The sequence below is a fragment of the Monosiga brevicollis genome, genomic scaffold, assembly GCF_000002865.3.
Source record: "Monosiga brevicollis MX1 MONBRscaffold_15 genomic scaffold, whole genome shotgun sequence".
Classification (NCBI taxonomy): domain Eukaryota; class Choanoflagellata; order Craspedida; family Salpingoecidae; genus Monosiga; species Monosiga brevicollis.
This window is the reverse complement of record NW_001865052.1, coordinates 741,229-768,805: the sequence shown is the minus strand read 5'-3', so window position 1 is coordinate 768,805 and position 27,577 is coordinate 741,229. Positions and strand designations below refer to the sequence as shown.

General features: G+C 55.3%; 8 protein-coding genes across 8 annotated transcripts; 4 read left to right on the top strand and 4 right to left on the bottom strand.

Moving 5' to 3' along the window:
- Positions 1–414: 414 nt before the first annotated feature.
- On the bottom strand, positions 415–1,683 carry MONBRDRAFT_9466 (uncharacterized protein; the record flags this gene model as incomplete). Its single annotated transcript, XM_001747040.1, has 1 exon — positions 415–1,683. One exon carries the CDS (start codon positions 1,681–1,683, stop codon positions 415–417), a length of 1,269 nt encoding a protein of 422 aa, XP_001747092.1.
- A 1,035-nt stretch (positions 1,684–2,718) lies between these two features.
- Positions 2,719–4,103, top strand: MONBRDRAFT_9465 (uncharacterized protein; the record flags this gene model as incomplete). Its single annotated transcript, XM_001747170.1, has 3 exons — positions 2,719–3,292; positions 3,389–3,514; positions 3,580–4,103. The coding sequence occupies 3 exons, from the start codon at positions 2,719–2,721 to the stop codon at positions 4,101–4,103; spliced, it is 1,224 nt and encodes a 407-aa protein (XP_001747222.1).
- A 360-nt stretch (positions 4,104–4,463) lies between these two features.
- MONBRDRAFT_37675 (uncharacterized protein) lies at positions 4,464–5,975 on the top strand (the record flags this gene model as incomplete). Its single annotated transcript, XM_001747169.1, has 3 exons — positions 4,464–5,052; positions 5,236–5,364; positions 5,509–5,975. The coding sequence occupies 3 exons, from the start codon at positions 4,464–4,466 to the stop codon at positions 5,886–5,888; spliced, it is 1,098 nt and encodes a 365-aa protein (XP_001747221.1). The 3' UTR covers positions 5,889–5,975.
- Positions 5,976–6,097: 122 nt separating this feature from the next.
- Positions 6,098–17,616, bottom strand: MONBRDRAFT_26740 (uncharacterized protein; the record flags this gene model as incomplete). The annotated part of the gene is made up of 3 exons (XM_001747039.1): positions 6,098–8,941; positions 8,974–11,079; positions 11,269–17,616. 3 exons carry the CDS (start codon positions 17,614–17,616, stop codon positions 6,098–6,100), a joined length of 11,298 nt encoding a protein of 3,765 aa, XP_001747091.1.
- A 168-nt stretch (positions 17,617–17,784) lies between these two features.
- On the bottom strand, positions 17,785–19,825 carry MONBRDRAFT_26739 (uncharacterized protein; the record flags this gene model as incomplete). The annotated part of the gene is made up of 8 exons (XM_001747038.1): positions 17,785–18,228; positions 18,325–18,474; positions 18,604–18,715; positions 18,831–18,915; positions 19,029–19,227; positions 19,372–19,467; positions 19,561–19,653; positions 19,745–19,825. Coding segments are annotated over 8 exons (1,260 nt in total), but the record flags the coding sequence as incomplete, so codon positions are not given.
- A 526-nt stretch (positions 19,826–20,351) lies between these two features.
- On the top strand, positions 20,352–20,717 carry MONBRDRAFT_9461 (uncharacterized protein; the record flags this gene model as incomplete). The annotated part of the gene is made up of 1 exon (XM_001747168.1): positions 20,352–20,717. One exon carries the CDS (start codon positions 20,352–20,354, stop codon positions 20,715–20,717), a length of 366 nt encoding a protein of 121 aa, XP_001747220.1.
- Positions 20,718–22,145: 1,428 nt separating this feature from the next.
- Positions 22,146–23,637, bottom strand: MONBRDRAFT_37674 (uncharacterized protein; the record flags this gene model as incomplete). Its single annotated transcript, XM_001747037.1, has 5 exons — positions 22,146–22,409; positions 22,509–22,684; positions 22,818–22,938; positions 23,049–23,320; positions 23,505–23,637. The coding sequence occupies 5 exons, from the start codon at positions 23,635–23,637 to the stop codon at positions 22,146–22,148; spliced, it is 966 nt and encodes a 321-aa protein (XP_001747089.1).
- Positions 23,638–24,304: 667 nt separating this feature from the next.
- MONBRDRAFT_9459 (uncharacterized protein) lies at positions 24,305–27,082 on the top strand (the record flags this gene model as incomplete). The annotated part of the gene is made up of 8 exons (XM_001747167.1): positions 24,305–24,343; positions 24,777–24,899; positions 25,004–25,114; positions 25,223–25,300; positions 25,552–25,730; positions 26,037–26,169; positions 26,292–26,420; positions 26,873–27,082. The coding sequence occupies 8 exons, from the start codon at positions 24,305–24,307 to the stop codon at positions 27,080–27,082; spliced, it is 1,002 nt and encodes a 333-aa protein (XP_001747219.1).
- Positions 27,083–27,577: the final 495 nt, after the last annotated feature.

Below are 27,577 nucleotides of genomic sequence, written 5' to 3'. Positions count from 1 at the left end.
ACCAAACCAATTCATCTCTCTCTCTCTCTGTCGCTGTCTCTCTCTAATTCTCTCTCTCTCTTTCTTTGCGTTGTTACTACATGTGGTAATTATGTTGCACATCCCATAGTAAGTCCGATCGGATGGCCTGTCAATCAATTGACTCTCTCACTATGGATGACCCATGGCATGACTCTATCCTTCACCTTCGCCTGGAATGTGGGCATGTATGCCATCCATGTGACGATCCATTCAAAGGCAGGCCATCATCTTATTTTCACCGTTCCCGCATGACATGGCAAAGATCAGTAGCTCAGAGTGGACGCTCACCAAAGTGACACGAGCAAAAGTATGAACGTCTTTTCAATTGAGTGCGCTGGTTCATCAGATCATGCGAAGCGCTTCCTCCATGCATGCTTGGATTGACTTGGGGCATTATCCAAATGGCGAGCGGCCGTTATTGCGATGCCACGCTATTTCGCTGTTAGAGTCTGATGCACTCACAACATCCAAATCGCCGTCTCCGTCCAGGTCTGCCGCGTACACTGACCAGGCACCACTCGCTACCCTTGCGATCATTTGAGGTGAGAAGCCATTTTTGCCTTCGTTGCGATACCACATGATTTTATCGTCATTAGAGCTTGCGCTAATAATGTCCAACTGTCCATCTCCGTCCATATCGGCGGCGCATGCAACGCGCGCGCCGTACGCAGTCGTGGAAATAATCCATGTTCCTGAAAAGTTCCCACTTCCGTCATTGCGATACCACGCAACCTTGTTGTCGTTTTGACTGGCGCTCAACACATCGAGATGACCATCCCCATTCAAATCTGCTGCGCTCACCCAGGTGGCGCCGTCTGTTCGTGTAGTAATAACGATCTGGCTCGAAAAGTCACCACCACCATTGTTGCGATACCATGCAATCTTATCATCATCGAAACTTGCACTCAAGACATCCAAGTCGCCGTCACCATCCAAGTCTGCCGCGTAGGCGCAGTGAACAAATTCAGTCTCGTCGGAGATCACCAGCCTTTGTGAGAACTGGCCGGATCCGTTGTTGCGGTACCACGAAACCTTGTTGTCATGGAGATCGGCACTCAGCACGTCCAGGTCACCATCATTGTCGAGGTCGGCCGCAAACACCGAGTGAGCCCCCTTGATGTTTGACGCAATGACACGTTTGCCCGAGAACCCACCTGTTCCGTTGTTCTGGTACCATGCCACCTCATCAGCATCATATCCGATGGCGCTGAGGACATCCATATCGCCATCTCCATCCAAATCAGCCGCAACCACCGAGCGTACGAGATTGTCCCCGTCAAAAATGACAATTTGAGATGAAAATGTGCCGCTTCCTTCATTGCGATACCATGCAACCTTGCCGTCGTCTTGACTCGCACTGATGATGTCCTTGACCCCATCGCCATCCAAGTCTGCCGCGTACACTGAACGAGGGCCGAATGTCGACTTGGAAACAACGGTGGAGCTAAAGAATACCGTGCTAGACTGTGACAGATACAAAAGCTGTTGCGTGGCTTGAGCCAGCGCGTTGACGACATCGATGCCATTGATCATAACCCGACCGGTGGTATTGATATGAAGCGTGCCATTCTCATCAGCCGCGATGCTTGGCTTGGTGACATTGTCAATCGAAGCGAGCACGCTCACCACGATGGCACAGAGCACCCAAGCAGCAATCGGCATTGCATGCCTTGTCCGATTGACCCTGCCGTGCATCTTTCATGGACCCTCGAGATGTGCAGTGATGGTGTTGAAGATTAACACTCGACAAGTCACCATCAACAACAGAAAAATTGAGTCCGAAAGCTCGACAAAAAAAAAATCATGAACCAGAGTCCATATCTGGTACTTACCCCCTCCACTGAGTGAAATCTTCCACCATGTCCAATTGTTGACATGTGAATTACTGGACTACGACACTACTACTACTGTCAGGCTCCAGCACGTCTAAACTTCACTAACGACCGCTGCTGCATAGGGTGCAGGTGCCCTTGCGGTGATTATAGTATTCTTGTGCGAATGATGATGAAGTAAGTAACGTCACACGCCTTTGTTGATGGGTATTCAATCCGATTCGAAACGTCTGCTCGAAATAGAAACCCGAAGGTGGTAAGTGAGTTTTCTCAGTCCTCTAGCAGACAACGCTTCATACACTGGTTGAGACCCCCGGTTGAGTTGAAGATTCGATGGTCAGCAACAACAACAACTCAGCAAGACGACCGATCGCATGCACTGTTGGTACTCTAGACTCCTGGGCACATCCTGTACCTGTACTGACGATCGAAAGTGTTACCAAAAAAATATACAAAAATTCAATCAAAATTCACAAAAATTCGACACTCATCAAAGAACAAGCAACAGCAGCAGCAACAGGAGAAGAAGAAGACGTTTTACTTAAAATCGAAGAAATAAACGGTATAAACACATAATACACCTTTAATGATTCTCATGTTCATGTAGCAAAAAGTCAAGAAGATGCAGCGAAATTTGCTGTCCAACAACCATGTGAAAGCGCCGCCGCCTTCTGCTTCATTTTAAGTTGGAGCTGCAACGGCAGCGTCTGGCCGGACGTGTGCTTCCGGTTGCTGTATTCACCGGGTTGTGCTGTTGGTTGATAACCTGTTTGGTGGCAGGTGGATGCGGTTGAGCATTTCAGCGTTTGGGGTTCATCGGGTGGACTATTGAAGGAATACGCGATACGTGTTGATCGGCAGGAGGATGGGCACGCCTCGTCTCCACGACGCGATGTGTTCCAAGTGGTGCCGGCGCTTGTCGCTGGCCTTGATGGCCACGATCATTGTCAACAACGCTGCTGCTGCCCCGGCTGATCCCGTCAAATGGACCAGCTGCCCAGATACGCCCTTCACCGTCCAGTATCAGGCCCCCACATCCCCAGACGCCATCCCCACCCTCACCGTCACCCCATCCATGTCCATCGATGTTCGCGAGGGCGAAACCATGCCCCAGGACCCCATCATGTTTGCTCTCATGGTAACGGGCAAGGACAAGGCGCACGAGTACCTGGCGCGCAAGTCCATGGCCTCGTTTGCGGCGCAGACGATGCGGCACAAGGTGATGGTGGTGATCAACGACTCGCCCGACTACAGCTTGGTGGGGCCGCCCTCTGACTGGCTGGCGGCGACGCTTCCAAACATGCCGGAGAGTGAGGTATCTGCGGCGTGTGTTGTGGAGATTCGCGTGGAGCCACGGAAGTTTACGCTGGGGGAGCTACGGAATATTGGGATCAACGCGGTACCGGTGCAGGGGACCTGGGTACAATGGGACGACGACGGTAAGCTCAGTGCTGACTTGCATCCAAGGAAGGGGATAGCTGTGATGGTTCAACTGTTCTTCATGTACTGACACAAAAATCTGATGTTGTTGGTAGATTGGCACGAGCGACAGTATATGCGTCTCAAATACGACTACATGGTTGACAAACATGCGGATGCCATCACCTTGCGTACGCAAGTTCGATTTATTCTGGAAAAGAACAGCAGTTTCGCCTTTGTCTGTACGTCAACTCGCGCTCCCCGTCCCCTCGAAATTTGTACCACTTGCATGCGCCTCGGTGCCTAGTACACGGTGGCTCGCACACCAACTCTCATGGTGATTTGGACCCGCCAGCGGTGTCACCCACCGGTATTGAAGGCACAATCATGGTACACAAGGCGCCGACCTTGGCGCCCATTCAATATCCGGCAGAGAGCCGAGAGGAAGACACGTTTTATCTCGACACCCTCAAGGCCAAAGGCTTTAAAATGGTCGTTTGGGAGGAAAATCCGGTGTGGATTTACTTCCGCCTCTACCACGGCATCAACACCTGGGATGCCAAGCACTACATGATTAATGAGCTGCCGGGCAACAACGCTTGGTGTGTCAATCACTCGACACGGCAGTTCGGATGTGTCGACCCCTTGAGCAACAAGCTGCACGAGGTCGTCCTCAGCGAGTATCATGATGTCGCACGCATCATCGACGTGAGCGGCGTAAAAGCCAAAAAGCATCACGGCATGCTGCCTATCGCCATCCTGCTCTTTGCTGGAGGGCTCGGGGTAGCCTATAGGATAGCGCGGCATACACCCAAGAATGCAGAGCAATGATGCGATCGATCGTCTCACCATAGAGTTTTTTGAAAAAAAAAAGGGAGATAGGGAGGTAAGGGAGATAGGGAGGTCAGGGAGAGAGGGACAAGACCACAAAAATGCATGAATGCAATTTAACGGTTCACAGTTTTTTTTTTGATTTTTTTTTGATGGTGGACCTCATCACACACACCAGAGACGCACACCACGACACACGAGCTGGTCGTTGCTGCGACGGAGGAGACTTGATGGACGGCGGTGGTGGCTTTGGTCTTCGGATGGTTCAGTCTTGTATCAGTCAACTGCGTTAGTTGCCGTTGCATTGGCAGCTGGTTTTCAATACTTGCAGAAGCCCCGGCCATGGAGAAGCGCTTCACGATGTCGCAGCCCCCAAGGCTGAGCCTTTTTTGTGCCGTGTTGGCTGGGGTTATCCTTGGCGCCTCGGCTCGAAACGGGAGGAGTAAAACAACAGGTCATTCTCGACCAGAAGTGACGAGTGACGGCCCTGTCAAATGGACCAGCTGCTCAGATACGCCCTTCACCGTCCAGTATCAGGCCCCCACATCCCCAGACGCCATCCCCACCCTCACCGTCACCCCATCCATGTCCATCGATATTCGCGAGGGCGAGACCATGCCTCAGGACCCCATCATGTTTGCTCTCATGGTAACGGGCAAGGACAAGGCACACGAGTATCTGGCGCGCAAGTCCATGGCCTCGTTTGCGGCGCAGACGATGCGGCACAAGGCGATGGTGGTGATCAACGACTCACCCGACTACAGCTTGGTGGGGCCGCCCTCTGACTGGCTGGCGGCGACGCTTCCAAACATGCCGGAGAGCGAGGTATCTGCGGCGTGTGTTGTGGAGATTCGAGTGGAGCCACGGAAGTTTACGCTGGGGGAGCTACGGAACATTGGGATCAACGCGGTACCGGTGCAGGGGACCTGGGTCCAATGGGACGACGATGGTAAGCGGCAGCATGTACCTGAGGTGATGGGCCTCTTTGCGGCATTGGCTCGGCACCGACGCCAACTTTTTATCGCAATCTCGCTGCCTGCCTACTTGTCTGTCTGCCTGGCTGCCTAGCTGCCTCTGTCACGCCTTCGCTCCAGCATGTAATTTTACTTGGGTGGTGATATTGGGTTTGTAGACTGGCACGAGCGACAGTATATGCGGATCAAGTACGACATGATGCGCCTACACGGGGCGGGTGCCATCACGTTGTCGCGCCAGTATCGGCTGTTCTTGAACATGAACAGCAGTCTGGTGTATACGGCACGTAAGTATGAGAAATTACTTGGTCTATGATCTATGGTCTCTGTCGTGTGTGTGGTGTGCGTGTTGTGCCATCACATGGGGCCTGTTTGTGAGGTGCTCTTTTAACCATATTTTTTGTCTATGTCTACGTTTTGGACCCTGATAGCCAAGGGCAGCAAGTACGGGATTGAAGGAACAATCATGGTGCACAAGACGGCGGCGGTGGCGCCGATCCAGTATCCAGCACTAAGCAAGGCGGAGGACACAAAGTACATTTTGGACTTGATGGCGATCCAGACTTCGCTGCATCCATGGAAGGAGAATCCGCCATGGCTCTACTTTCGCTTGTATCATGGCATCAACACTTGGGATGCGAAGCACTATCATATCGACAACCTTGTCGGAGCGAACAGATGGTGCAACTCGAAAAGTAGCTTCAACTGTCCACAGGAATTTGATAACGCTTTACATCACTCAGTGACGGCTCTGTACAAAGATATGTTTTCAGTCATTCAGGCTAGTGGTGTGTTACAGGAAGTTCCGTAGCTTCCTCCATCTCCACCTTGAATATGTGCCAGGTTCGACTGTTGCGTTAATTTGAATAAACACAAGCCAACAATTGAGTGCATGGGTAGGAGCCTGACGGCACATTTTCATAATCCCCTGCGAGAGTGCTTTGTAGTTTTAGAACAAGGAGAGTAAATACAACAAAGACAAAAATATATTTTCTGAGGCAGTCACCCCAAACATCAAGCTCATGCTAAGAACATTGCCACACCAGCCAGGATCCATTTATTGGCATTGGAGGCACAGGGCACGTAGAGACGTGCCAACAGCTTCGAGCGATCTGTTGCTGCGTACAGCGGCACCTCTAGATCATTCTCATGGTTGACGACTTCCTGCACATATGCCACCGAAAGGGTGGGCACCTTGACTAAGGTGGGGGTTTCCCGATCAGCCTCACTCAGACGCTGACCATCGAACACGCAGCCTTGTATTTGTAGGCCAGTAAGCTGAACAGAGAGTGTGGCGCCGGCCACACCGGCCTCCCCCCACGCACTTTTGAACACGAGGCTGTCCATGGCCACACCCGTTGCTTGTGCTGTTTTTTGGCGGAGAGCGTTGAAAAAGGTGTCAGGTCGGAAAAAGTTGCTGAGGCTCACTGGCGATCGCAGCAGGTTACCAGCCACAGCGGCGTCGACGTATGCCTTGAGCGCCATGGTGTTGGCAACAATTTTGCGGCACCATTGCGTGGCGTCTTCGGGGCCCTCCCAGCGCTTGAACCACGCCAGCGGCGTCTCGCGGCGGAGCAGGGCTCGCGCCAAGGCATCAATACGCGGTGTCAAGAGCGCCGTGCCACGCAAGACTGCCTGGAGCTGTTGGATATCACCGTTCACGAGCTGCACCAGTGACAACCCGTGCGAGCGTTCGAGGACAACAAAGTTGGTGACGGGGTCGTCGGAGGGTCGTTGCTTGCTCCCGCCTTCCTTGAGTTCCGTCGACTGTTGCACCAGTTTCTGCCAGGCGGCAATGAATGGCTCAAGCGTCGCTGCCCAGCGTTGACGATCAAACTGACTCTCAAGATCGTCTTCCCGCTGCAAGACATGGACCTTCTGAATCAAGTCGAGGGCTCGTTGCTCCTGGACTGCCTTCTCTACATTTGCCGGGAGGCCAAAGAGCTCGGGTCGATCCGTGTCGGCCAAAGCTTCGATGGCTGCTGTGTAATCGGCATGGCGTACGCTCGTGGGAATCGTAACTCCCGGTGCTAGCCGGCCAGCCCCACGATGTCCCTGACCGACCGCAATGGTGGTCTCACCAAAAAAGGCCTGCAGATAGGCCTGCAACACCTTCATGTCAAAGGCATTGTCGATTCGCCCACCGTGCAGGGCATTGATCAACAGGCCATGCATGCGCGTCCAGTCCGGAACTCCCGTGGCGGTAGCCTCGCGCGCCCATCGGCCCAGAACATCACTGGCTGCTCGCAAATCTGAAGCTGAAAATTCGTAAAACTTGGTCCAACCTTGAGGGATGTACGTGCGTCGCTCTTGCAAGACGGCATGCATCCACGCCAGCACAAAGAGACATTGGGCGTGCAGGGACCCTTGCTCCCCCACCATCTCTGGGGTCCAGGCTTCATAGGTACGCTCCATGTTGCGCTTGATGCCTGGTGGAGCTTCAAAAGTGAGCTTGAGCGAGCGCTGCAATAACGTCCGACTAAAGCGCGGATGCTCTTCTGTAGTGGCCCAAAGGCGAAAGTCCTCGTGAGGCGAGAGTCCGCTGAGCTCAGCTTCCAGCACGGGCAGCCAGGAGACGACAAGGTGCAGGTTCTTCAGCAGAAGCCAATCACCCTGCTGTGCGCTTTCTCGTAGCAGGCGCAGAGCTTCATCGGACTGGCCTTGGCCCATGGCTACCTGGCGGAAGCGATTGGCACCGACCACTTGATTGGCCACGTCCTCAAGCTCCTGAGAAGGGTCAGCGCCCGTCGATACGAGAAGCAAGATGGGTTCCGTAGAACTGCTCTCTTCCTGGTAAACACGCTTCAAACTGACAGGCTTCGAAGCCAGGGAGCGCATATCCAAGGCTCGGGCACAAAAGTGCGAGACCGCAGCAGGAATGCGATCGGGACGCACGGCTTGAATGAGCAGAACCATTTGAAATTGCGAGAGTCGTTGTGAGGCAGCCGGTGGAACTTCGGCTTCGCAGGCTGGCAGGCGCACCCAGCCGCGCCAAACATCTTCCTGCACACCCGTCAAGGCTTGGGACAGCTCTGGCAAGTTGGTCAAGAGCGCAGCGTAGCGGGGCGCGACCTCACTTGGAACCCAAGAGGGCACGCGGGAGCGCAGCTTTTCTTGGGATTCGCGCGTCCGCACGGTGGCGCCTCCTCCACCTTCCACAAATGCAGTCCATTCTTGAGCCTGGATCAGGTCCGGACGGACACCTCGCGCCAAATGGAGAGCAAACAAGCCGCGGTCGTCCTTGAAGAGTGAACGGGCCACATACTCGTAGACGATACGCAGGAGCTGGGCTGACAAGTGCTTGACCCGCAGTTCTGCACCGTCGCTGTTTGGCGATTTTGTTTGCAAGGCACGGCGAAAGAGGGCCAGAAAGGTGGGCAGGCTGAAGTAATACATCGGGCTCAGCTTGCTCAGGTCTTGCATCAAAAAGTAGAGGCGAGAGGCAAATTGCCCAAGCGGCTGATATACGTCGCGCTCCTGGTTGAGGGCTACCTGCAGGGCTTGTGATTCTTCCAGGGAAGTGCCGATATGGAGCGCTTGAGCCTTGGTCTCGTTCAAAGAGGCGAGCAAAGCCTCGTTCTCCAAAATATTGCCCTGCGCCGAAGCCAGCTCCTGCAGCAGCGAGTCTTCAAGTTCGTTGAGGGACAGCTTGAGGCGTTCCTCCTGGTGCAGCAATTCTGTCTTGCGTTCTTCTAGTTGTGGCTTCTCCTGCTGAAGCGTTGCGGCTAAGAGTTGACCGGCCAGGCCCTCTCGTGTGACTGTGAAATTGACTTCACACAAGCTGGCTCGTGCATCTGGAGGGAGCTGGCAGCGCGAGTCGGCTGTGACGAGGAAGAGACGGAAGTCTTCGTTGTAGTCGACCAGCTTGTCGCCAATGTGTACGCAATAGCGCGCACCTGGACCACAAGCTCGCGGCGCATCACCGGATAAAGGATGGGCTCAAGGTCGCGCACGTCGCGCACAAGAAGCGTTTTGCCAAAGCGCACAGCTAGCTCCAGAGCCGTTGTAAAATTAGCATCCTGCTGGCTCACCGATTCAAATCGATGCTCTCGCATGGCCTCGGCCAGCCAACGTGTTGCGTTTTGCGATGGGTCGATGGCAAACACGGGAAGTCGCGAGCGGGTCAAAACTGCCGCGTTTTCGAGGGAAAGTCGATCCGAGGCCAGGCCCTGGGCTTTCCAGCGCAGCTGCTCGCTTTCGGTGCTAAGAAATGTCAAAACATCGAGCAGCTCCACATTGAACAAACGAGTCCATTCGTGCATCACAGCTTGGCGCGTCTCCTCCTGAGCCTGTGGCAAGTAGACGCAAAACGCAGCAACCAAAAGAGCCTGTAGTGGAAGGCGGTCCACGTCGGCGTTCAGCGTGGCAACTTGATCGCCCCAGCGCTCGCGCTCCCCGGCCAGCTTTCCAATGAGTGACTCGGCCTGCTGAATTACGCTTTCCGCCTTCTCTAGCTCTAGCTTCAACTTGGCGCCCTCGGTGGTGTTACGCTCAAAGTTTTGACGTAGACCTGCGACCTTGTCGTCGATGACGCGCAGCTCCTGTTCAAGGTGGTGCAGCTTGTTTTGGGCATCGGCGAGTCCTGCTTGAAGAGCCGCGTTTTCGCTTTCCAGGGGAGCCACCTTTTCCAACACAGATGCATACTGCAGGTTGGCAGTCATCCACTTGACGAGCGGCGCTGCCGCTTTTGAAGCACGCTTGGCCGCGCTCAGCTCAAAGGAAGAGGGTTTGCGCGTCATGAGGGCCTCCACCTTCTCGCGAATGGCGGGTGTGATGCTGCGCTGGTCAAAGTTGATGATGTCGCTTGTCACGCCACGCTTGCCCAAAAAGGAGCGCATGCTGCTCCAGGTCGTATCCTCAATGCCCATCAGCAAGAGGACGCCCTCCAAGATGTCGCGAATGACCTCTGGTGGCGCCCGCAAGTTGCGAATCTCGGTGAGCGTGGCCGTAGTGATAGCCCCAACGGCCTTTTTGGCGGCCTCCAAGACTGGCTCGATACCGCTCAACTCAAGATCAATGGCTCGTTTGCGCTCCGACAATTTAGTCTCCTCTTGAGCCACGGTGACTTTGAGCTGTTCCGCCTCGGTTTTCTGATTGGAAGCATTGGCCATGGCCGTGGTAATATCATGCAGGGCCTGGTCAGCCTGCTGCTGCTTCTCCGCAAGGCGCACTTTCTGCGAGGAGGCATTTTGTTTCAGCTCGTCCACGAGTGCGGCAGCCTCGTCAAGTTTGGTCAGACCGGCCGTAAAGCGTGCGGCTTCAGCTTGCTTAGCGTCCCGTTTTGAACGGAATAGGTCAGCAAACTTGGACAGGAAGCGCGTGTAGTGGCGCGGAGAGGCACGGAGCTGAGTGATGGCCACCTCATGCAGAGAGGCCAGGCTTTTCAGGGTGTCAGGATGGCTGACCAGATCTGGTACAACATCTTCGAGCAGTAACGCAGGCAATGTCAGCATGCTGCGCGCACTCCAGCGATCCGTCCACTTGACGCGGCATTCCTTGAAAAAGGCCGGGTTACTTTCGCACACAACATTGAAGGAATCACGAGAGCAATCCAGGCTGAGAACAACGTGCAGATTCTGCAAAACGCGATGGCACACAAAGCCATACGGGGATCCACGCCAGCCAGAATCAGCGGCGGCATCCTTGACTGATGCCATGAGCGGCTCAAGTTCGGCAGGTTCGAAAAGACCAGGGACATCTCCCGTGCTGAGCAACGAGTTGAGGAGCTCCGTAAAAGCTGTCTCCAAAAGCTGATGGTCCTCCAGTAGGAGCACGAATGGCTCGCCTTGAACGCCCGCACGCTGCACAACGAGCTTGAGATCGTTGCGGAAGGCCTTGACATCGTACAAGCGGCCAATTCTTGGTGTAAATACCTCTGTACCAAGGGCATACGCAATCAAAGACAAGGCCTCGGTGCGACCGCTGCCGCTACGACCGGCCAGTAGTAGGGAACCGCGGGGCTGGGCCAGAACAGCATCCATGGAGGCAACACGGTCCAACATCTGACAAAACAGCAGAGAATGTGCGTGGGTGAGATGAGCAAGAAAGACAAAAAAACAAACAAACAAACAAACAAACAAAAAAAAAAAAAAAAAAAAAACCCCAGAAAGCAAAGCATCAGCCGGGCAGAGGGCCAAAACTGAGCAAGACAGTTGAATAGCGAGGAGGGGACGGCTGGCTCGGGGACGAACCTCGTCAAAGAGAAATAGGGAAACGTCGTGAAATTCACGCGAGTATTTCTTCTTTGTGTGACTCAAAAGCTCCGCGTAGTCCTCTCGGGATACGCGCACCAAAGGTTTGCCACAACCAAAGGTGTCACTGCCTGGGCCAGAGCTCAGGGGCATGAGCGCGGAGAAAAGCAGCTCCTCCAAGACTAGAGTGTAGGACCAGTCGGTGCGCAACACGTTGACCAGCAGCGCATCAAACTCTTCGGTGTGCGTGCCCACGAGCGTGTCTCGAAAGAGCTTACGGCCAGCATCGCCCCATGCATCCAACACCTCGCACTCTTGGAGGTTGTAGCGCAGAAGCTCGCGACACCACCGAGTGAGGTACACGGGAGAGAACAGGTAATGACGATAGGTATCACGCGTGTACTTGGCTTGTACTTGCTCGTACAAGCTCACCATTGAGCTGGCTAAGCGCGTGGCATGCTGTGGGGACGCCCATTTACCTCTGGTGGGGTCCGTTTTGGCGCGAAGAATTGGTAACAGCATGGACGCATAGATGTTTTGCATGTGAGCGCGTTCTGGGTATTGGAGTGCTAGAACACGAACCGAGCTCGTGAAGCGCGGCGTGAGCGCATGGCGCCCCATCGTGGAGCTTGGATTCATGGTCACGACGATTTGCACACCCTCCAGAGCGATCCAATCGAGAGCCTTGTCATAGAAACCCTGATGCGCGATCATTTGTTGCAGAAAGGCCACAATGGTCGAGGTTCCCCACTTGTCTGGTTTGGGCAAGTTGAGGTCCTTGATGAGTAAGACGAGACGCTCAGCATCGCGCGGGCGAAGCACGCGGCCTGATCCTGAGCTAACGGTGACGCACGCCTGCTGCAGTTTCTGAATTACGTCTTCCTCACTCGTTTGCGCATTGCAATGCAGTGTTGCAACCGCCGTGGAGCGGAGCGAGCGCAGGTGTTGTGCCAACATGTTGCTCTTGCCGCAGCCTTCGGGGCCAACGATCAAAAAGTGGTCACGTCCCTCAATCCAGGGGTGAATGGTGTCCATAGATCGCTGCACGTCCACGGTGGCAACCAACGCATTATCCAGTACGTCTGCGACCTCCAAGTCCAGAGTCATCTCGGACGTGTACAGGTAAAGCTGGCCATCTTGAGTCACGGCGTTGTCAAGGGGACGATTCAAGTCACCGGGCACACCGAGCCAGCCAAAGATGCTGCGTGCCAATTCAGCACGAAGGGTGGGGTCCAAAGGCCCGCCAATGCCGCGCACAAGAGCACAGGCAAAGGCCGGTTTGCTGTCGACGCTGATGAGCTGGCGCAGGGCATTGAGCGCTAGGCCCACCTTGCTCTGTTCCACCACGAGGTGGCTACGGCGCTGCTCAATCCAATCCATGGCTTGGTAGAGCGAGTCTGCGATCCAGTCCAAAAGCTGAGTTCGATGCTCCTCCACAATGTTCTGGCCTACCCAAGCCTCGACCAGCGCCGGCAGATCTGTGTCCTCCTCGGACAGGAAAATCATGCCCATGCGACTGACAGTGGCTGGCGACGCCGCCGCAAGGTCGTGCGTCTCGAACAAAAAGTTGACGTTGGGCCCAAACTGAATGCGCTCACCCGATGGCATGGTCAGGAGGCGATTGTCATCCAGCACCGAGTTGAGTGACTCAATCCACTCGGGGTCAATGTCACCATCGCATACGATCCACGAGTGACGATCGAGGGACTCACGAACCACTTGGCGCGAGGCCGCGGTCAGGACACCGTCGAACCACTCGCGCGTGTCTACGTCAATTCGTCCAAGTAATTGCTGGCGAGGCATGGCCTTGGGGTTGACAACGTACGACTTGACGGCGTGTGGTTGCACGCGCGCCAGGGCGCTGCGCAAAACGTTCCAAACTACACTCTTGCCGGAGCCAGCAGGACCCACGATGACAACACCCATACGCTGACGTAGCTGCTCGTACAACTCGAGCATTTTTTGAACCTGTGTTGGCATGTAAACGAGGTGGCGTTCAGCATACGCCTCTCGGATGGCATCGAGAAGTGCCGGGTACTCGATCGCAGGCGCTTCAACGCCAGTGAAGATGTCGGAAATCAATGAGTCGAAACGCCGGGCATCGGCAAAGCTCAGCTTGCTGAGCGTGTTCACGCGGCACGCTTGCACGAGCAGCTGAGCTTCAAGCTCACTGGTGATCTCCTCACCGGATTCGCGGCGCTGTTGCAGCAGCGTGCCACCTGCCCGCAGGATGGTCTTGAGGGCGCGCAGGCCCCAGTCATAGTGCTGCTGTGGGGTCAGCAGCTCACGTGCCATGGCATAGAGGCTCACCAACTTCGGCCCAAGCGTCTTTGCTTGCCGATAGCCCTCAGAAAAGAGAATCACTTCAGCAATCAACTCGAGGTCTGGCTTGGACATGGCGACGGGCCGGAAGAGCTGCTTGAGGTTGTCGGGCAGCTTCTGGCGACCACCATAGCCCTTGCCGGCGGGATTCAGGGTGATGAAAATTCCCGAATTGGGGTTAATGTCAACCCGACGGCCGAGAAGATCAGCTTCGGCCTGGCGTGCCTTGATGGCCGCTTGAATTACCTGAATTTGCGTGGACACTGCGGACAAAACGGCTTCCTCAAGGCGGTTGAATTCGTCAAAGCAGCCCCATGCACCGCACTTGACGAGGCCGATGAAGATGCGGCCCATGCTCTTCACATCAATGCCTTCGTCGCAGTTGAACACGAGGACCTGCCGGCCCATGGCATTGCCCAGGGCTTTGACGGACTCAGTCTTACCCGTGCCGGCAGGGCCGTACGGGTTGCCTCCAAAACCCATGTGCATGCCTTGGGTCAGAGTCAGGTAGCATTTGTCCGTAAGTGGTGTGTGCACCAGTTTGGGAGCGTTGCCCTGGTATTCGTATGTGTAGTCAAACTCTGCGTCGCACATGAGGATGGCAGCCGTCTTCTGCGGCGTCAGCACGTAGCGTAATTGCTTCTGCCAATACCAGTCTCGTGCATCAGTCACCTGGTTCTCAAGCAACAAATCAACCACCTCGATCATGTGAATAACGTCAAGAACCAAGGCCTTGAGTTTGAGTCGTAGAACGTTGGCATCAGCATCATTGCCCTCTATGGCACTGCTTGTCAGAGCGGCAAGATTTGTGGCCAAGCTCTCGCGCACCTTGCTCAGGGCCGGGCTGACAGCAGCACCCCCGACCAGAGCAGCTTCAACCTGGGCCGTAAAGTCAATCTGCTCAGCCACGCAGAGGACTTGCGATGGATAAGCGGTCGGCTCTCGGTTGGTCCCATCCCGCACAGCGTTACTCAGAAGGTCGACAAGTGCTTCCTTCATGGCATCGGCCAGCTGCACCAACCACTCCTCAACGTTGTGTGTGATCGTCACCTTGGTGCGCAATTCAACGCGCTCCCCGTCTTGGCTGCGCATGTCCAAAATGGACTGCTGGTTTGCATCAAACCCGACGCGATGAATACCGGCGAAGAGCTTTTTCAAATGGCTCTGAATGACTGCAGGTGTAGTCGCCTGGCCCAGAATCTCCAGCAAATCGTCGTCGCCAATGAAATAGAACCGCGGGAAGATTGTGCGCTTCTCCTCGAGAAAGGCGTTGAGCGATTTCTGACAGCGCACGAGCTGATCCAGCATGCCTTCGAGCTTGCTGACAAAGCCACCGCGGCCTGCCAGCTGGGTCACGCGCGGATCGCGCGCAATGCCCGCGGTAATGCTGCGAAAGTCACTGTCGACTGCTTTGAAGCGGGCCTGTTCCTTGGGCAAGGCACCACGACCAAAGATGGGCTCCAGATAGACCCAGCGCCGCTGGATATCTTTGAGCAGGTCCAAGACTTGGGACAGCTCTGCTAGTTTGCTTTCCCAGAGCTGTGCTCGGTCCGCAAAGGGAGGAAAAAAAGGTGAATCCTTCAGGCTTGTTAGCAGCGTCTGATTGTCACCAAGCTTGCTGAGAAGATCCTTCCAATCGCGCACCAGCGGGACCTGATTTCGCGAGCAGTCCGTGTACTCGGTCAACTCGAAGGTGCAGGCTGCACCCCAGAGATCAATCTCGTGCAGAGCCTCGCGAATTGTAATCTCGCCCTGGGCGCGGGAATGCAGATGCTTGATGGCTGCCTCATTCTTGGCAATGGTTTCTGCAACCTGCAAAAGCGCACCAAACTTAAGTTCGTCGATGCTGGTGCTAGCAGGCAGGCCGATGAGTTGGAAAAGCTCCACCCAGTGCTCGGCCGAATAGCTGTCACCGCGCACATAACGCAGCAGCGGCAGGGCTTGTTGGTAGTGATCGACGTCAGAGCGCACGCGCAAGCTGACGGTATTTTGAGGCATATCCTTGAGGCGGGCGACCCATCCATCCAGATAATCGGCAAAGAGGTGCGTCTTACTGCGAATCGACACCCAGTCCTCACTCGAAAAGTTTTCCAAGCCCCCCACAAATTCTTCAAAGACGGTCCACGTGGCTTCCATGCCAGCAATGCTCTCCTGGACGGCTTCAACCACTGGCGCGGCCGTTAAGGGCACCTGAAAGTGGTCACACTCTTCCCGCACAGTCGTCCACTGAGCCAAAAGCTCATCCAACTCTTTGCGCCGCTCCTTGAGATTGGCAATGGCCGCGAGAGCTGCTTCGCGACTCCCCAATTCCGTTTCGCGTGGGCGGAGGGCCTCCCAGCGTGAAGCAAACTTTTCAGCCGTTTGGGTAAAAGCAGCTGCTCGCTGTTCAACACCTGTGCGCATGGTTTCGACCTGCTCTTTGATCATCATGGCGTGTGACTCAAGCATGAGGTCAAACTTGTCCCATCGTTGCTGTACGGCTTGTAGGTCAACGTCCGAGCCAATGACGCTGCGCAGCAGCTTGTTCTTGGCCTCGGCCTTGGCAAATAGCGGTAGAATGCCCGGCTTGTCCCGGGACAGTTGCGCATGTTGCGCGTTGACTTCCCCGATCTCAGCCAAGGTTTGTGGCCGTGCACTCAGCGCCTCCATGCCCTTCTCCACAAAGTCATCAATGTCCGCCACATGCTTGGTAACGGCGCGCCGCAGCGAGTTGACGAGGGCATCGAACATGCGTTGCATGATGTCGTCGATGGCCGCCTTGACAGGCGTCGTGGAGACATTCATGCAATCCACTTTGACAGCGTTGGGCAGTTTCTCCGCTTCGCGTCCCTTGGCCTTGAGCATGCGGAAGTTGTACTCCCAGTCGGCTGGCTCGGTCAGATGGTCTGCAGCTAGAGCCTCGACGTCCACGCTGGCCAGAGCAACCCACTCCTTGAAAGGCGCTGAAGCTTTGGTCAGCTTGAGAAACAGGTGTTCTGCTTTGCGATAAACTGAAGCAAAAGCCCCCGAAGCACGCTGCAGGATGGCCCGGAAGAGTTTGGGGTCGGCCAGGCCGCCAAACTTTTCGGGAATTGCAACGAAACGCTTCAGCTCTCGGTAGTACTTGGCCTTGACTTCTTCCAGTGGAGGCCGAAACTGCAGTTGGTGCTGCTTGAGGACGAGGTCAATCTCAATCTCCGGCAGATTCTCGTGAAGCTTTTCCAAGCCAAGATGGTACTGAAACTCAAGTGCTTTGTAGAGCTGATAGTCCCAGTGCTGCTGCCAGGGCAACATGGCCTCCTTGCTATAGCCGCGCGATTGAAGCGCCACACATTCGTGGCGCATGTCTTCAAGCGCTTTCTTCCAGGTGGCTTGTTGTCGGAGAAGATCAGTGTTGAAGAGGCGGAGCACGATGTCGGTAAAGTTTTGATGCGCTCGCCGTAAGTGGCGGTTCTCACGGGTGAGATTCTCTGCAGCGGTCTGCACCTGGCCGATAAACTTGTCCAAGGCAGCTGTGTCGCTCCACTGTACATTGTCACCGTCCTTCAGCGGGCGCTTCACAATGGCTTCGAGAGCACGGGCATGACCTTCCAGAAGCAAATACTGTGGCTCTAAGATCTGGCTGTCGATGGTGTTGTAGAAGTGGGCCACCTGTTTGAGAATCACGGCTTGGCGATAATACTTCTGGGCGGTGTTGGCTGCTTGGACCACGTCTTTAGGAGGCACAAAGCCGAGTGCCGTCAGCTGGCGCACCTCTCGAATAAGGTTGAGCAGGCGGTCACTGTAGTGGACTTTGAGCTGGCCGTCACCGTGATCAAAGTGCATGAGTCGGCCTGTCGTCTCCAGCATGATATCCTCGTTGGCAAGGTCATCTTGCACGTCTTGGGTCCAGTCGTCAAACTGCTCCTTCTCAAAGTCACGCATCTCTCGCAGCAACTCGGCAGCTTCGCTCAGCAGGGGCTGGCTCGCATCCAGGTCCTGCAGGAGTTTTTCGCAGGTGGCAATGGCATCGGCGACGCGGCCCGAAAGTTGTCGGCAAGCAATCATTGCCTGCACGACGGCCGGGAGGTTGCGACCGGATACGGGGGCGCCCTCACGTGAGCCGCCTACGAGTTGTGAGAAGGCCTCGCGGGCCTGGTTCACATCCCCCTTGAGTTGGGAAAGCAGTAGCTCCCGTTCGGGCAATAGGACGGATGAGACGGATGGCAAGCGCACAAGATCGAGGTACTGCTGGAAATATGCCTGCAGCGACTGCGCACTCGAACTCAGGTCCCCAATCTGGTCACGAAGCTTGCCGGCAATGCACTGCAGAGCTGGCTCCATTCGGTGGCGCGAGGCCTTGAGGGCCGCGGACCAGAGAGGCTCGGTGAAGGGGGAGCAATGCAGGGCATCGAGGCTGGCAAAAGGGACAAAGACTTCATCCACACCAAACTCGGCGCGCTGATTGGGGTTGAGGAGGCGGGTCATTTGATCCTGCACCGAGCGAAGGTTGAGGATGGCCTGCAAGCGGTCCAAGAAAGCCTGTAGCTCTGCATGTCTGTAGCCTGGGCGCTCCCAGCGATGTGGGCCAAAAGCGGGCCAAAAGCGTGAGGTCAGCTGTTCGGCACGCTGCAGCCATCTTGTGGCGACCTGAGTACCCGCACGGAGCGCGTCTCGCACCTACGCGGCCACAAGGTGCATGATGGCAGTCGTGTGAGCAGGCGAGCTGACGGCACAATATTCCTTCCCCCCAGAGAAGCAGGCCTTTGGACGTACTTTGGCAAAATCGCCTTGCCAGAGATCGAGCATGGCCAGCTGCTCTTGAATACCATTTAACAGCGCATCACCGATGATAGCCATCAAGCGTTCCATACGCTCGCCGGGAAAGGGTGTCACGTCCGTGACACGCCACACATCATCCAAAACCTGGACGCGCAAAAGCGGTTCGAGATGTGAGGCGACGGCGGGGTGAGAGTGACAATCGAGCAGGTCTTCAAGTTTGAGCCCGGTGCATTGCTTTCATGGGCCGTTTGTTGGAGCGCAAGCCTGACTGACCTCTTCGCATCGATCAACGAGATCTTGCAAGTCGAGAAGGCTCATGCTTCGCATGCTGGAGGTGGCGTTACGGAGTTCACTGAGCATGTCCCCAAACATTTGCGCCCTCTCCCTGTCGTCCATCAAACCGAAAGGGTGCAGGTTGACGCGTGAGAGCAGGGGCAGGCAGCAAGTGCGCCCAAGGGGAGGAGAACTATGAAGCAAGTCAGCATTGCATGTGCGCGGACCGTTCTTCCAGATTAGCAGCACGGCTGGCCATCTCAGCCCAATAGCTGCACTCATCGCTGGGGGAGCGGATGGCTTCTGAGGTGCCTGCAATACAAGCGAAATGGTTCAGAAAAAGAAGCGGTTATGAAGATGACTTGTGCGGCGCACGACAAGCCCGTCGCTTGAAGCAGTAGGCAGGTTGCGGGTTGCATACACACCATCAGGCGCGGCGCGCATGGCTGTGCCTAAACCACTTTCCAGGTCACTCAGCAGGTGTTGGACTCGCTTGTCAACCTCGGCGCTCCATTGGTTGGATCGCAGCAACATGGGAGAGTATACGGTTTGTACGACATGGAACAACGCTTGGAGTGGCGAGTTGGACATGGAGATGCTACCGATGACGGCATGCACATTATCCTACCATGGTCCAACGGATGGCAGACAACAAAATATGAAAGCAGGCCGTGGGTTGGCGGTACGGGTTGCCATCTCCCTAAGCACTCGTCGAGGCGAGGCTACAGATAGGTGGGCCAATACTAATCCTGCCTATCTCGGACACACCAGAGTGATGGCCACGGGCTGCAGCTTGTAAAATACGAGGGCATGAAGGCTACCATCAGCCTTGGAGGGCAAATCAATGGAAACTGATATGACGTCCTGTTGAAGACGCTCAAATGAGGACGAAGGGCGAAAGGAGTGCACGAGCGTGGGCACGGCTTGGCGAGCCAAGGAGGAGAAGGCCACACACACCTGCAGCCCATCGCGCTGGGTTGTCAGCACCATAGTGCCGGGTTGATTGAGGAATTTGTCCACATCAGGACTGGTCAGAAAATCACTCAGAGCCTACGGATGGATGGCAGATCGTGAGAGTGGGCAGATTGTTACGAGGACGGGTCGGGGCTGCACGGCTGGAGCTGCCAGACCCAATACACACCGGGTCGCTGGCGCCGGAGAGGCCAAAGTGGGCGACCGCCGCCGCCACCAAGCACTCATAGCGCAGATCGTCCAGGCTCATATTGGATAGCAAGGGTCATCCAAAAGCCAGCACGGCAGGAGGATGGATAGAAAAAAAAAAAAAAACCGTCACTCGGGTGAAGGCGAACCGCACATCAGTAGCTGAGCAGCGCACCCACCCTTGGTGAGTGCGCGGTGGCAGTAAAACCAGCCGAGCACCGTTCCTCTGCCGCTGCGCAGCAAAGCCAAAGCTAGCGAGACAAAGGAAGAGAGAGGGAGAGAGGAAGAGAGAGAGAGAGAGGGAGAGAGGGAGAGAGGGTTGTCCAGTCCCCAGCGCCGTTTCCTCAACCCTCAAAAAAAAAAAAGTTTGAAAACACACACACACACACACAGAGACCAACCGTTTGGTTTTGGTTGATAAGGGCCAGTCTCTGCAGAGACTGGGTACTCAGAGGGATAAGGGGGAGGGCATTTTAAAACAGGAGACTGAAAGACTCAAGTCTGGGCTTGCTGGCTGAAGGGTGAAGGTCACTGGATGAACGACCGGACTGACAGTAACGATGGCACAGACGGCGACGACGGGAACGATGCAGCAGGCTGTGGCGGAAGAGATCACGGTTGTGCGCCATCCTGCGGCAGTGGGAAGTGCGGGCGCGGATTTGCCTTTGCCTAGCCTGGAAGGCTACACCATTGTGGTGCCAGCATTCTGCGTCGGTAATGTGAGCCAGCTCTGTGCGGACGTGCTGGTGGCCACGTTGTCCATGATGCCGGCCCTCGCTTTGGACCATCCGGCTCTGGTCCCGGCTATCGGCAACGCCCTGCCCCGTGAGCGCCAGGTCGAGGGCATGGTTCCAGGCATCATGACGGCTGCTGAAGGTGGGTTGCCTTGCTTTGCCTGGCCCGTGCACCTTGCTCACCGCTGTTACGAACAGCGGCTCACCGTTGGCGCGTGACGTGGCAGTCTACATTCAGCCAGCTGCGCAGCTAGCAGTCATGCAGCTTCGCAGTGGTGTCATCCCGGTACGGCTATACTTCTGAAGCACCAGTTGCCGTTTATTTGTAGGACCATCTGATTTACTTGTGTATGATGACCGCCCGAGTAGAGTCAACGCGACGCCTTTCGTGTAGCTCTCAGCCAGTGGCTCGAAGCGCAAAAGGTCGCGCAGGTGCTTGTCCTGGCTGGCAGCGATGCAGCACAACGCATCGACTCCCAGCTCGAAGGGTGCGTTGAGCCGTATTGACCTGATTTACTCGCACATCTGAGTTCTTATACTCTCTTCTCTTCTCATCTGCTCTGGGCTGGCGTAGCGTTCAACTTCGCCTCGTCTACTCGGTCAGCCACCCCGTGTCCAAGCAGCTGCAGGCCAAGGCTGCTGCGCTTGGCTTGCCCCCCCTTGAAAGGCGTAACACCGAAGGCGTGGACCCCGATGGTGTTTTTCTTCCTGGTAAATCTATTGTGGCCTTGCCGGCCGCTGCTGCCTATTACCTCACGTTTGCTGTGAGGAGGGGAAGGTCTTAATTCTCACAAACGCTGACCCAAACTCGACAACAACTTGGCGTAGGTGCCGGTATGACCCGACTCTTGGTGCAAGAGTTGGCCGTCCCTGCCTTGGCACTGGTGATGTTTGTCAACCCGGGGGACAATGCCCAGAACGGCTTGACCATGGGTGCGTAAGCAACTCGTCCAACTGCTGAATTGGTGGAGTACTGGCGTGCCTGCTTGCATGTCTCTCATGTCACCCTCTTGCCCACCCTCTGAACGTGCGTATTCTCGGGGCTCTTCTGCCGGGAAATAGCCTCGGCTGTGTTGCAGCTTTTGCAGCTCGAAGAAGGCATTGGTATGACGGCGTGTCGGCCTTGCTTGCCGCTGTATGCATGACTGTATTTTAGGCTCCCAGTTGTCCATTGCTGACTGTGGCTTGCACTTATTCTTCGTTCGATTGCCGGGGCTCTTAGACACGCTGCGCGCTCCTTCGTCCTGGGACTTCTTCTATGGATCGGACGTTCAGGAAATTTTGTTTTGATGTCTTTTTAGCGTGGAGTTTTTTGTTTTTGTTTTTTTTTCTCATATGCCGTGGCACCTTGTGCGCTGGGTGTATGGGGCGCTGAGCGTTCCATGTCCCAAAACTCCAAGCTCCGAAATCTGGCAGACTGCAGGCGGGTTGACGGCTGTGTCATCACCGATCGAGTTTTTTTCATGCAGTGGTCTCCACTCAATCGAGCGTGCAGGACTCAGTTTGAAAAAAAAAAGAAGTATAAATCACCACGATTTCGAGCCTGGTGTCACGTCTCATGTGAATTGTGTTCCAGTCAGAGCATCTTTGGTTGCGGGACAAATGATGAATGAAAGATGGCGCGCGGTTTTTCGTTCATGCTTGCTCTTAGTTGGTGCGACCCTCAGTCATGGCCGTGACCTGATCCTGGCGGCGCATGATGGCGTCTACAGCACGGTCAGGCAAGAGCCAAGTCATTCCCGTGGTGATCCAGGCAGGAATCTTGTGTGTGTTGGCCACAACATAGCGCGTGCGAGGCTGAGGAGAGCGGATGGCATCAACGATAGCGTTGGTGGTGCATTCGGGAGTGTCGGCGTGCTCGAAAGCGCGCTGGCGCTTTTCGTCGGCCACGCTAAAAAAGTGATCATAGACCTATAGGCACGGTTTCGGTAAGTAAGACGTCATCATTGTGCGGCACAACCCATCGCCGGGGCCAGCCAGCCATTGCGCCTCAGTCATTTTTCAACCGACCTCGAGCATTTCCTTGGAGGCCCAGTGTTCGGCAGATTGCGCACCCGAGCTCTTGTGCACAATCTCAGTCTTGACATAGGCGGGCTCGACCAGGGAGACGCTCACGCCCAGCGGGAAGAGCTCGCGGCGCAGGGAGTCGGAGATGCCCTCGAGGGCAAACTTGGTGCCAGAGTAGACTACACCAAATCATGCGAGTCAGCAAAGCCTCGGTCAGAAAATCCCTCACGAGCAGCGGCGGTAGCAGCGGGGTCCTTGCAAGGGCAAAGGCTAAAGACATGCATCACTGATGGCGAACGAGCTTGGACGCACCGGCTGAGCCCTCCATGCCGACAAGACCCGCCACCGACCCAATGTTGATGATGCGGCCTTTGTTGGCACGAAGCAAGGGCAAGAAGGCCTGAGTGGTCTCCACCAGACCGAAAATGTTGACCTATTGTTTTGAATGGTTGTGCAGAGTCATGGGGGATCAAAGGAATACGGGTGGGGCAGCCAGGTTGTATCGCGGTAGCGGGGCAAAATTGTTTTTTGTTTGGTGCTGACCTCGAAGGTGTTGCGCACACGGTTCATATCATAGGCCTCGAGCGGGGCGCGCGAGGAGATGCCAGCATTGTTGACCAGGGCAATGAGGGGCTGGTCCAGCTTGCTGATGGTTTCGACAGCGTTCTTGATCTGCTCAGAGTTGGTCACATCCATGATGATCGGATGAAGCGTCTTGATGCCCAGGCCGCGGATGTCGTTGGCATCGCGTTCCTTGCGCACCGTACCGTACACCTCATAACCCAGCTTGGCGAGCTCAATCGCTGCATGGCGACCTGCAAGGCATGCATCAGGGTGTTGCATGAGAGAGAGAGCGAGAGAGAGACAGAGAGGCCGTCTCTCGGTCCCGGAAACAAGGGCTTCGGTGACGTGGCCAACGAATGGTCCTTGCGATCGCGACATGCACGCTGTCACAGCTGCGACGCACGTGACAACACACCACTCGATCGTCTTACTTACCGATACCACTGGAAGCGCCAGTCACCAGCACCACGCCCTGCTCATGGACATGATAGGTAGGTCGGGGCAGCTCCCACACTGCATACAAGGCCGCAGCCAGCACCACCACCGTCACGCTCCAACACGACACCATCGCACCGGTTCTGCGATCAATCGTTCAGTGACACCCCTCAAAAATAGAGAGAGCTTGAGAGCGAGAGAGCTTGAGAGAGAGCTTGAGAGAGAGAGAGAGAGAGGAGAAGAATTGGATTGGAGAGAGAGAGAAAGCTTGAGAGACATAACTACAAAGGCACGATTTGCCACGCCGTACAGAATAGAGGGGTTCAGCAATTTTAGCAGGTTTTGGCTTTTTTGGAGAGAGAGTGGTTGGTTTGTCGGTCTGAGAAAGAGAGGAATAAAGAGAGAGAGAGAGGAGAGACGGTTACGCTTTTTACTTTTTGTCTGACACACATTCACACACACGAGCAGTGAGTGTTGGCAAGTCTCGATGCAGTGGTAACCGGGGCTGGTGCGCACCGTGGTGGCGTATGGTGGAGACGAGGGCTTGGAGCGTTTGTGAGTGGCTAGCTCGTTGATTGCACTCCCAGCCGACTTGGGCAGGTGTGTGGAGGGTGCTCTGAGCGGCATAGCAAAGCAGCAAAGCTATGCAGCAGCAGTGAAAATTGATGTCGCTCTCGTGGTCGGCACACGTCAATCCGATTTCGTGCGCTCATCTGCCCATCCATGCGTCCTCAGGCGAGGAGGAGGACGGGGTCGTGCCCGGTGCCAAAGCTGTGCTATCGGGCGCCTCAACGGCCACCATGGGGGACTTTGTTGATTTTATCCAAGACAACCTCTGGGTGAGCGGGGGCTGCGTCGCGCCTGCCAGGGCTCAGGTCGGGCCGGCTCATTGACCCTGATTGCTAGGTTCCCATCCTGGGTGGTGTGGCCTTGCTCGTCATCATTCTCGTCATCGTCTATCAATGTCGCTCCTTCGTGTACGTTTGTTTCCTTCCAGCATGCGACAGCCTCAGAACACGGGCTTCCACGCCTCGCTTTCCCTGCGTGCATTTCAGCGTTCAGCAAACACCGACGGCTCCATTGGTTTTCTTCTGCGTTCTGATTCCATGGGTATCTCAATCACAGGCGTCGCAAACAATACCAGCGTATCAATAATGCTGTTGGAGATCAAATCTTCATGGAGCAGTACAATAGGCAAACTGCCGCAGCTGGTTTGTGCCCCGGCGATCCTCTTTTCCGAGTAGAGCTTTTTTTTTTATGCTCGTTACACAGCTGCACGTGCGCTCACAGCTGGCCGAACTTTTGGCAGAGGCGGCGTCGATGAACTGCCAGTACTACCTGCGCGGGCACCCCAGCATGCGCTTGCATCAGCACTTGCCCCAAATTGGCAGCCGGGTACGCACAACGGCATGCAGCCCGCTACGTTATTCGCGCCTACGGCGGCTTCTCTCTTGCCTGTCTCAAATTCTTTTTTCGTCCTCTCATCGCTCTCTCTCTAGACAAAGAAGAGCTGGTTTGCCATTCAAAAAATGAACGGGCCTGACCAAGTTTTGGCTCTTGTGCCGCGGGCTTCTCGCTGCGTTTTCCCCTTGAACATCTCTGTTCGCAAGGTGTGCTGGCTCGTTTTCGCAGACAATCATGTCAAGAGAGTAGAATCCGCCCCACGTGCAGCAATATCTCTGTGCTTATTCCGCTGGACTGCAATCTTGCGTTTGTAGCACCTTCGTGCCATCTTAGCCTCGTTACAGCATCCCTACATCCAGCCCATGACGGAGCTTGATTTCCTCTCCGAACAGGTACGGGCAAGGCTTGAGTTCTCGCCGCCCAAGCCAGCCCCTCTTGGCCCTTGGCCTGCTCGTGCTGATTTCTGCATTCGTGCTGATTTCTGCACGAACTGCGCAGTCTATAATAGTTCTCCTGGAGCCTCTCTCGGCCCGTGGCTCGCTCCGAGACGAGATTTACAATGTGAGGATTGGACTCTTTTTCCCCCTCCCTGTCTTCTTCTTCTTCTCTGCTTGTTTGACCACCATGCTTTTTTGTTTGGTAGTGTTCGCCGCTCGCGCCATGGGAGAACAAGTACAAGCGCCGCGGCCGCCCCTTCCCCCCGGGTCGTATCGCGCGCACTACCTTCCAGATTATCGAGGGCATTGAATTCTTGACGAGCAAGGGCTTGCAATACCGTAACTTGCACAGCGGAAACATCATTCTTCAAGATGGCATTCCCCGGTAGGCATCCAATCTTTTCATGGACAGAGAAGCCTTGACTGACAATTTGGCGCCGGCGCCCTCTCACCGTGCACCACTTGTTTTCGTCTGCACTGCGACGTGACTTTTGATGCCTCAACCAAGGCTGACCGGCTACACCAACTGGCTGTTTGGCCTCCGCTCGCGCTGGTATACCAACCTGCGGTATGTTTCTGCTCCATGGCACAAGCAAGACATAGAATTTGCGCCAAAAGCTGCACCATCTGCGACAATGTATGCTCACCGAGAGGCCATCTGCACGTGACTTGGCGATAGGCCGCTGGTCAGGAAGGATCGCGATCGATTCGACACAGTGTGCCTGGGGCATGTCGTCTACGAGATGGCGATGGGCCAAGAGTCGGCTGATGCTCGGCCCAACATGAACGAGCTGATTGGCCAGTGTCCGCCTCAAGTGGTTGAGGTGCGTTCGCTACGTCTCTTGGACCCAACTTTTGGACTGGCACTTGGTGTTTCGAGGCAACATCACATTCGTGCTCTGCCTCACTGACCGATGATTCGGTGTCGTGGCCCCTGTCTGCGCAGCTGTTGGCCTTTATCTTTTACAATGCCGAGGGCCGCGTGCCAACCTTGCAAGAGGTCAAAGCGCATCCGTTTGTAGCGCAAATCAAGCCCAAGGATGTTCGGGAGCTGCACGAATACAACCCGCTGCAGGTGAGACAAGTGCCAAGTACAAAACACAAAGTACAAACACAAAGTACACAAACACAAAGTACACAAACGCAAAGTACACAAACACAGAGGACACAAACACAAACCACACTCATGAGAAATGGTACCTTGAACCGTCTTGGTGACGGCAACTTTTGTGGTTGGCTGATGCACTCGATCTGGTACAGATCTCCTACACGCCAGGCATGAAGCAGATTATCAAGGCGGTGGCCGAAGGGCGCCAGTTGCGGTCAGTGAATTATGCAAGGCGGCTTGTGCGAGTGACTATTGTGGCAGTGCGAGATCTTACGCAACAGCATACCTGAAATGGCGATTGGATTGGCTTGTAACAGGTCAGCTTCACGGTCAACGACAGAAACCAGCTTTAACAGTCCTTCGCGCAGCATGTCGCAACGACAGCCTAGCATCAACCAGTCGGTACCGAGCACACCTAGCCGGCCAGTCTCCATGCCAACCGGACCGGTCACGTCCACGCCGAAATCATCGGCGCCAGCGCCAGCGCCGGCCCCGCCTCCAATGACCCCCACCGCGGCATCGACGCCAGCGCCACCCCCGCCGGCGGCGGCTGCAGGTGCGACCGGACATGCCTCACACCAATTACTAAATTGAGCGAAGCAAAATCTTCTGCCATGCTCATGACGTGATTTTTGATAGGCGGGGATACAGAGCGCGGTGCTCTCCTCAGCTCAATTCGCGGGGTGAGTGTGGGCTGTCGTGCTGCCAGTCTGTGTCCTGATGACCATGTGCTGTGAATTACTCATCTCTACGGTGTGGGTAGGGCAAGACATTGCGCAAGGCTGTAACCAATGATCGGTCAGCCCCGCAAGTGTAGTGTACCTGAAGCTGGCACACTCGCTTGCCTGTTCAAATAGGTTGGAGGACCAACACCAGAGTCTGCAACAAGGCTCGGCCCAGAATTGCTCTTGCGGCTTGCAGTGTCTGAGGTCGCTCGAAAACCCCTCTGGCGGTGGTCGATAGAAAGATGTTGTTTTGTTTTACTTTTTAATCCGCTGGAGCGCACTTGTGCGCTTTCCGTCGGCGTTTGAATTGACTCGCCAATGTCTTCTTCCAAGCCCATGTGAGCGACAGACAGAAGGCACATCAAAGACAAACAGAGGTTCGAGAAACACGAACTAACC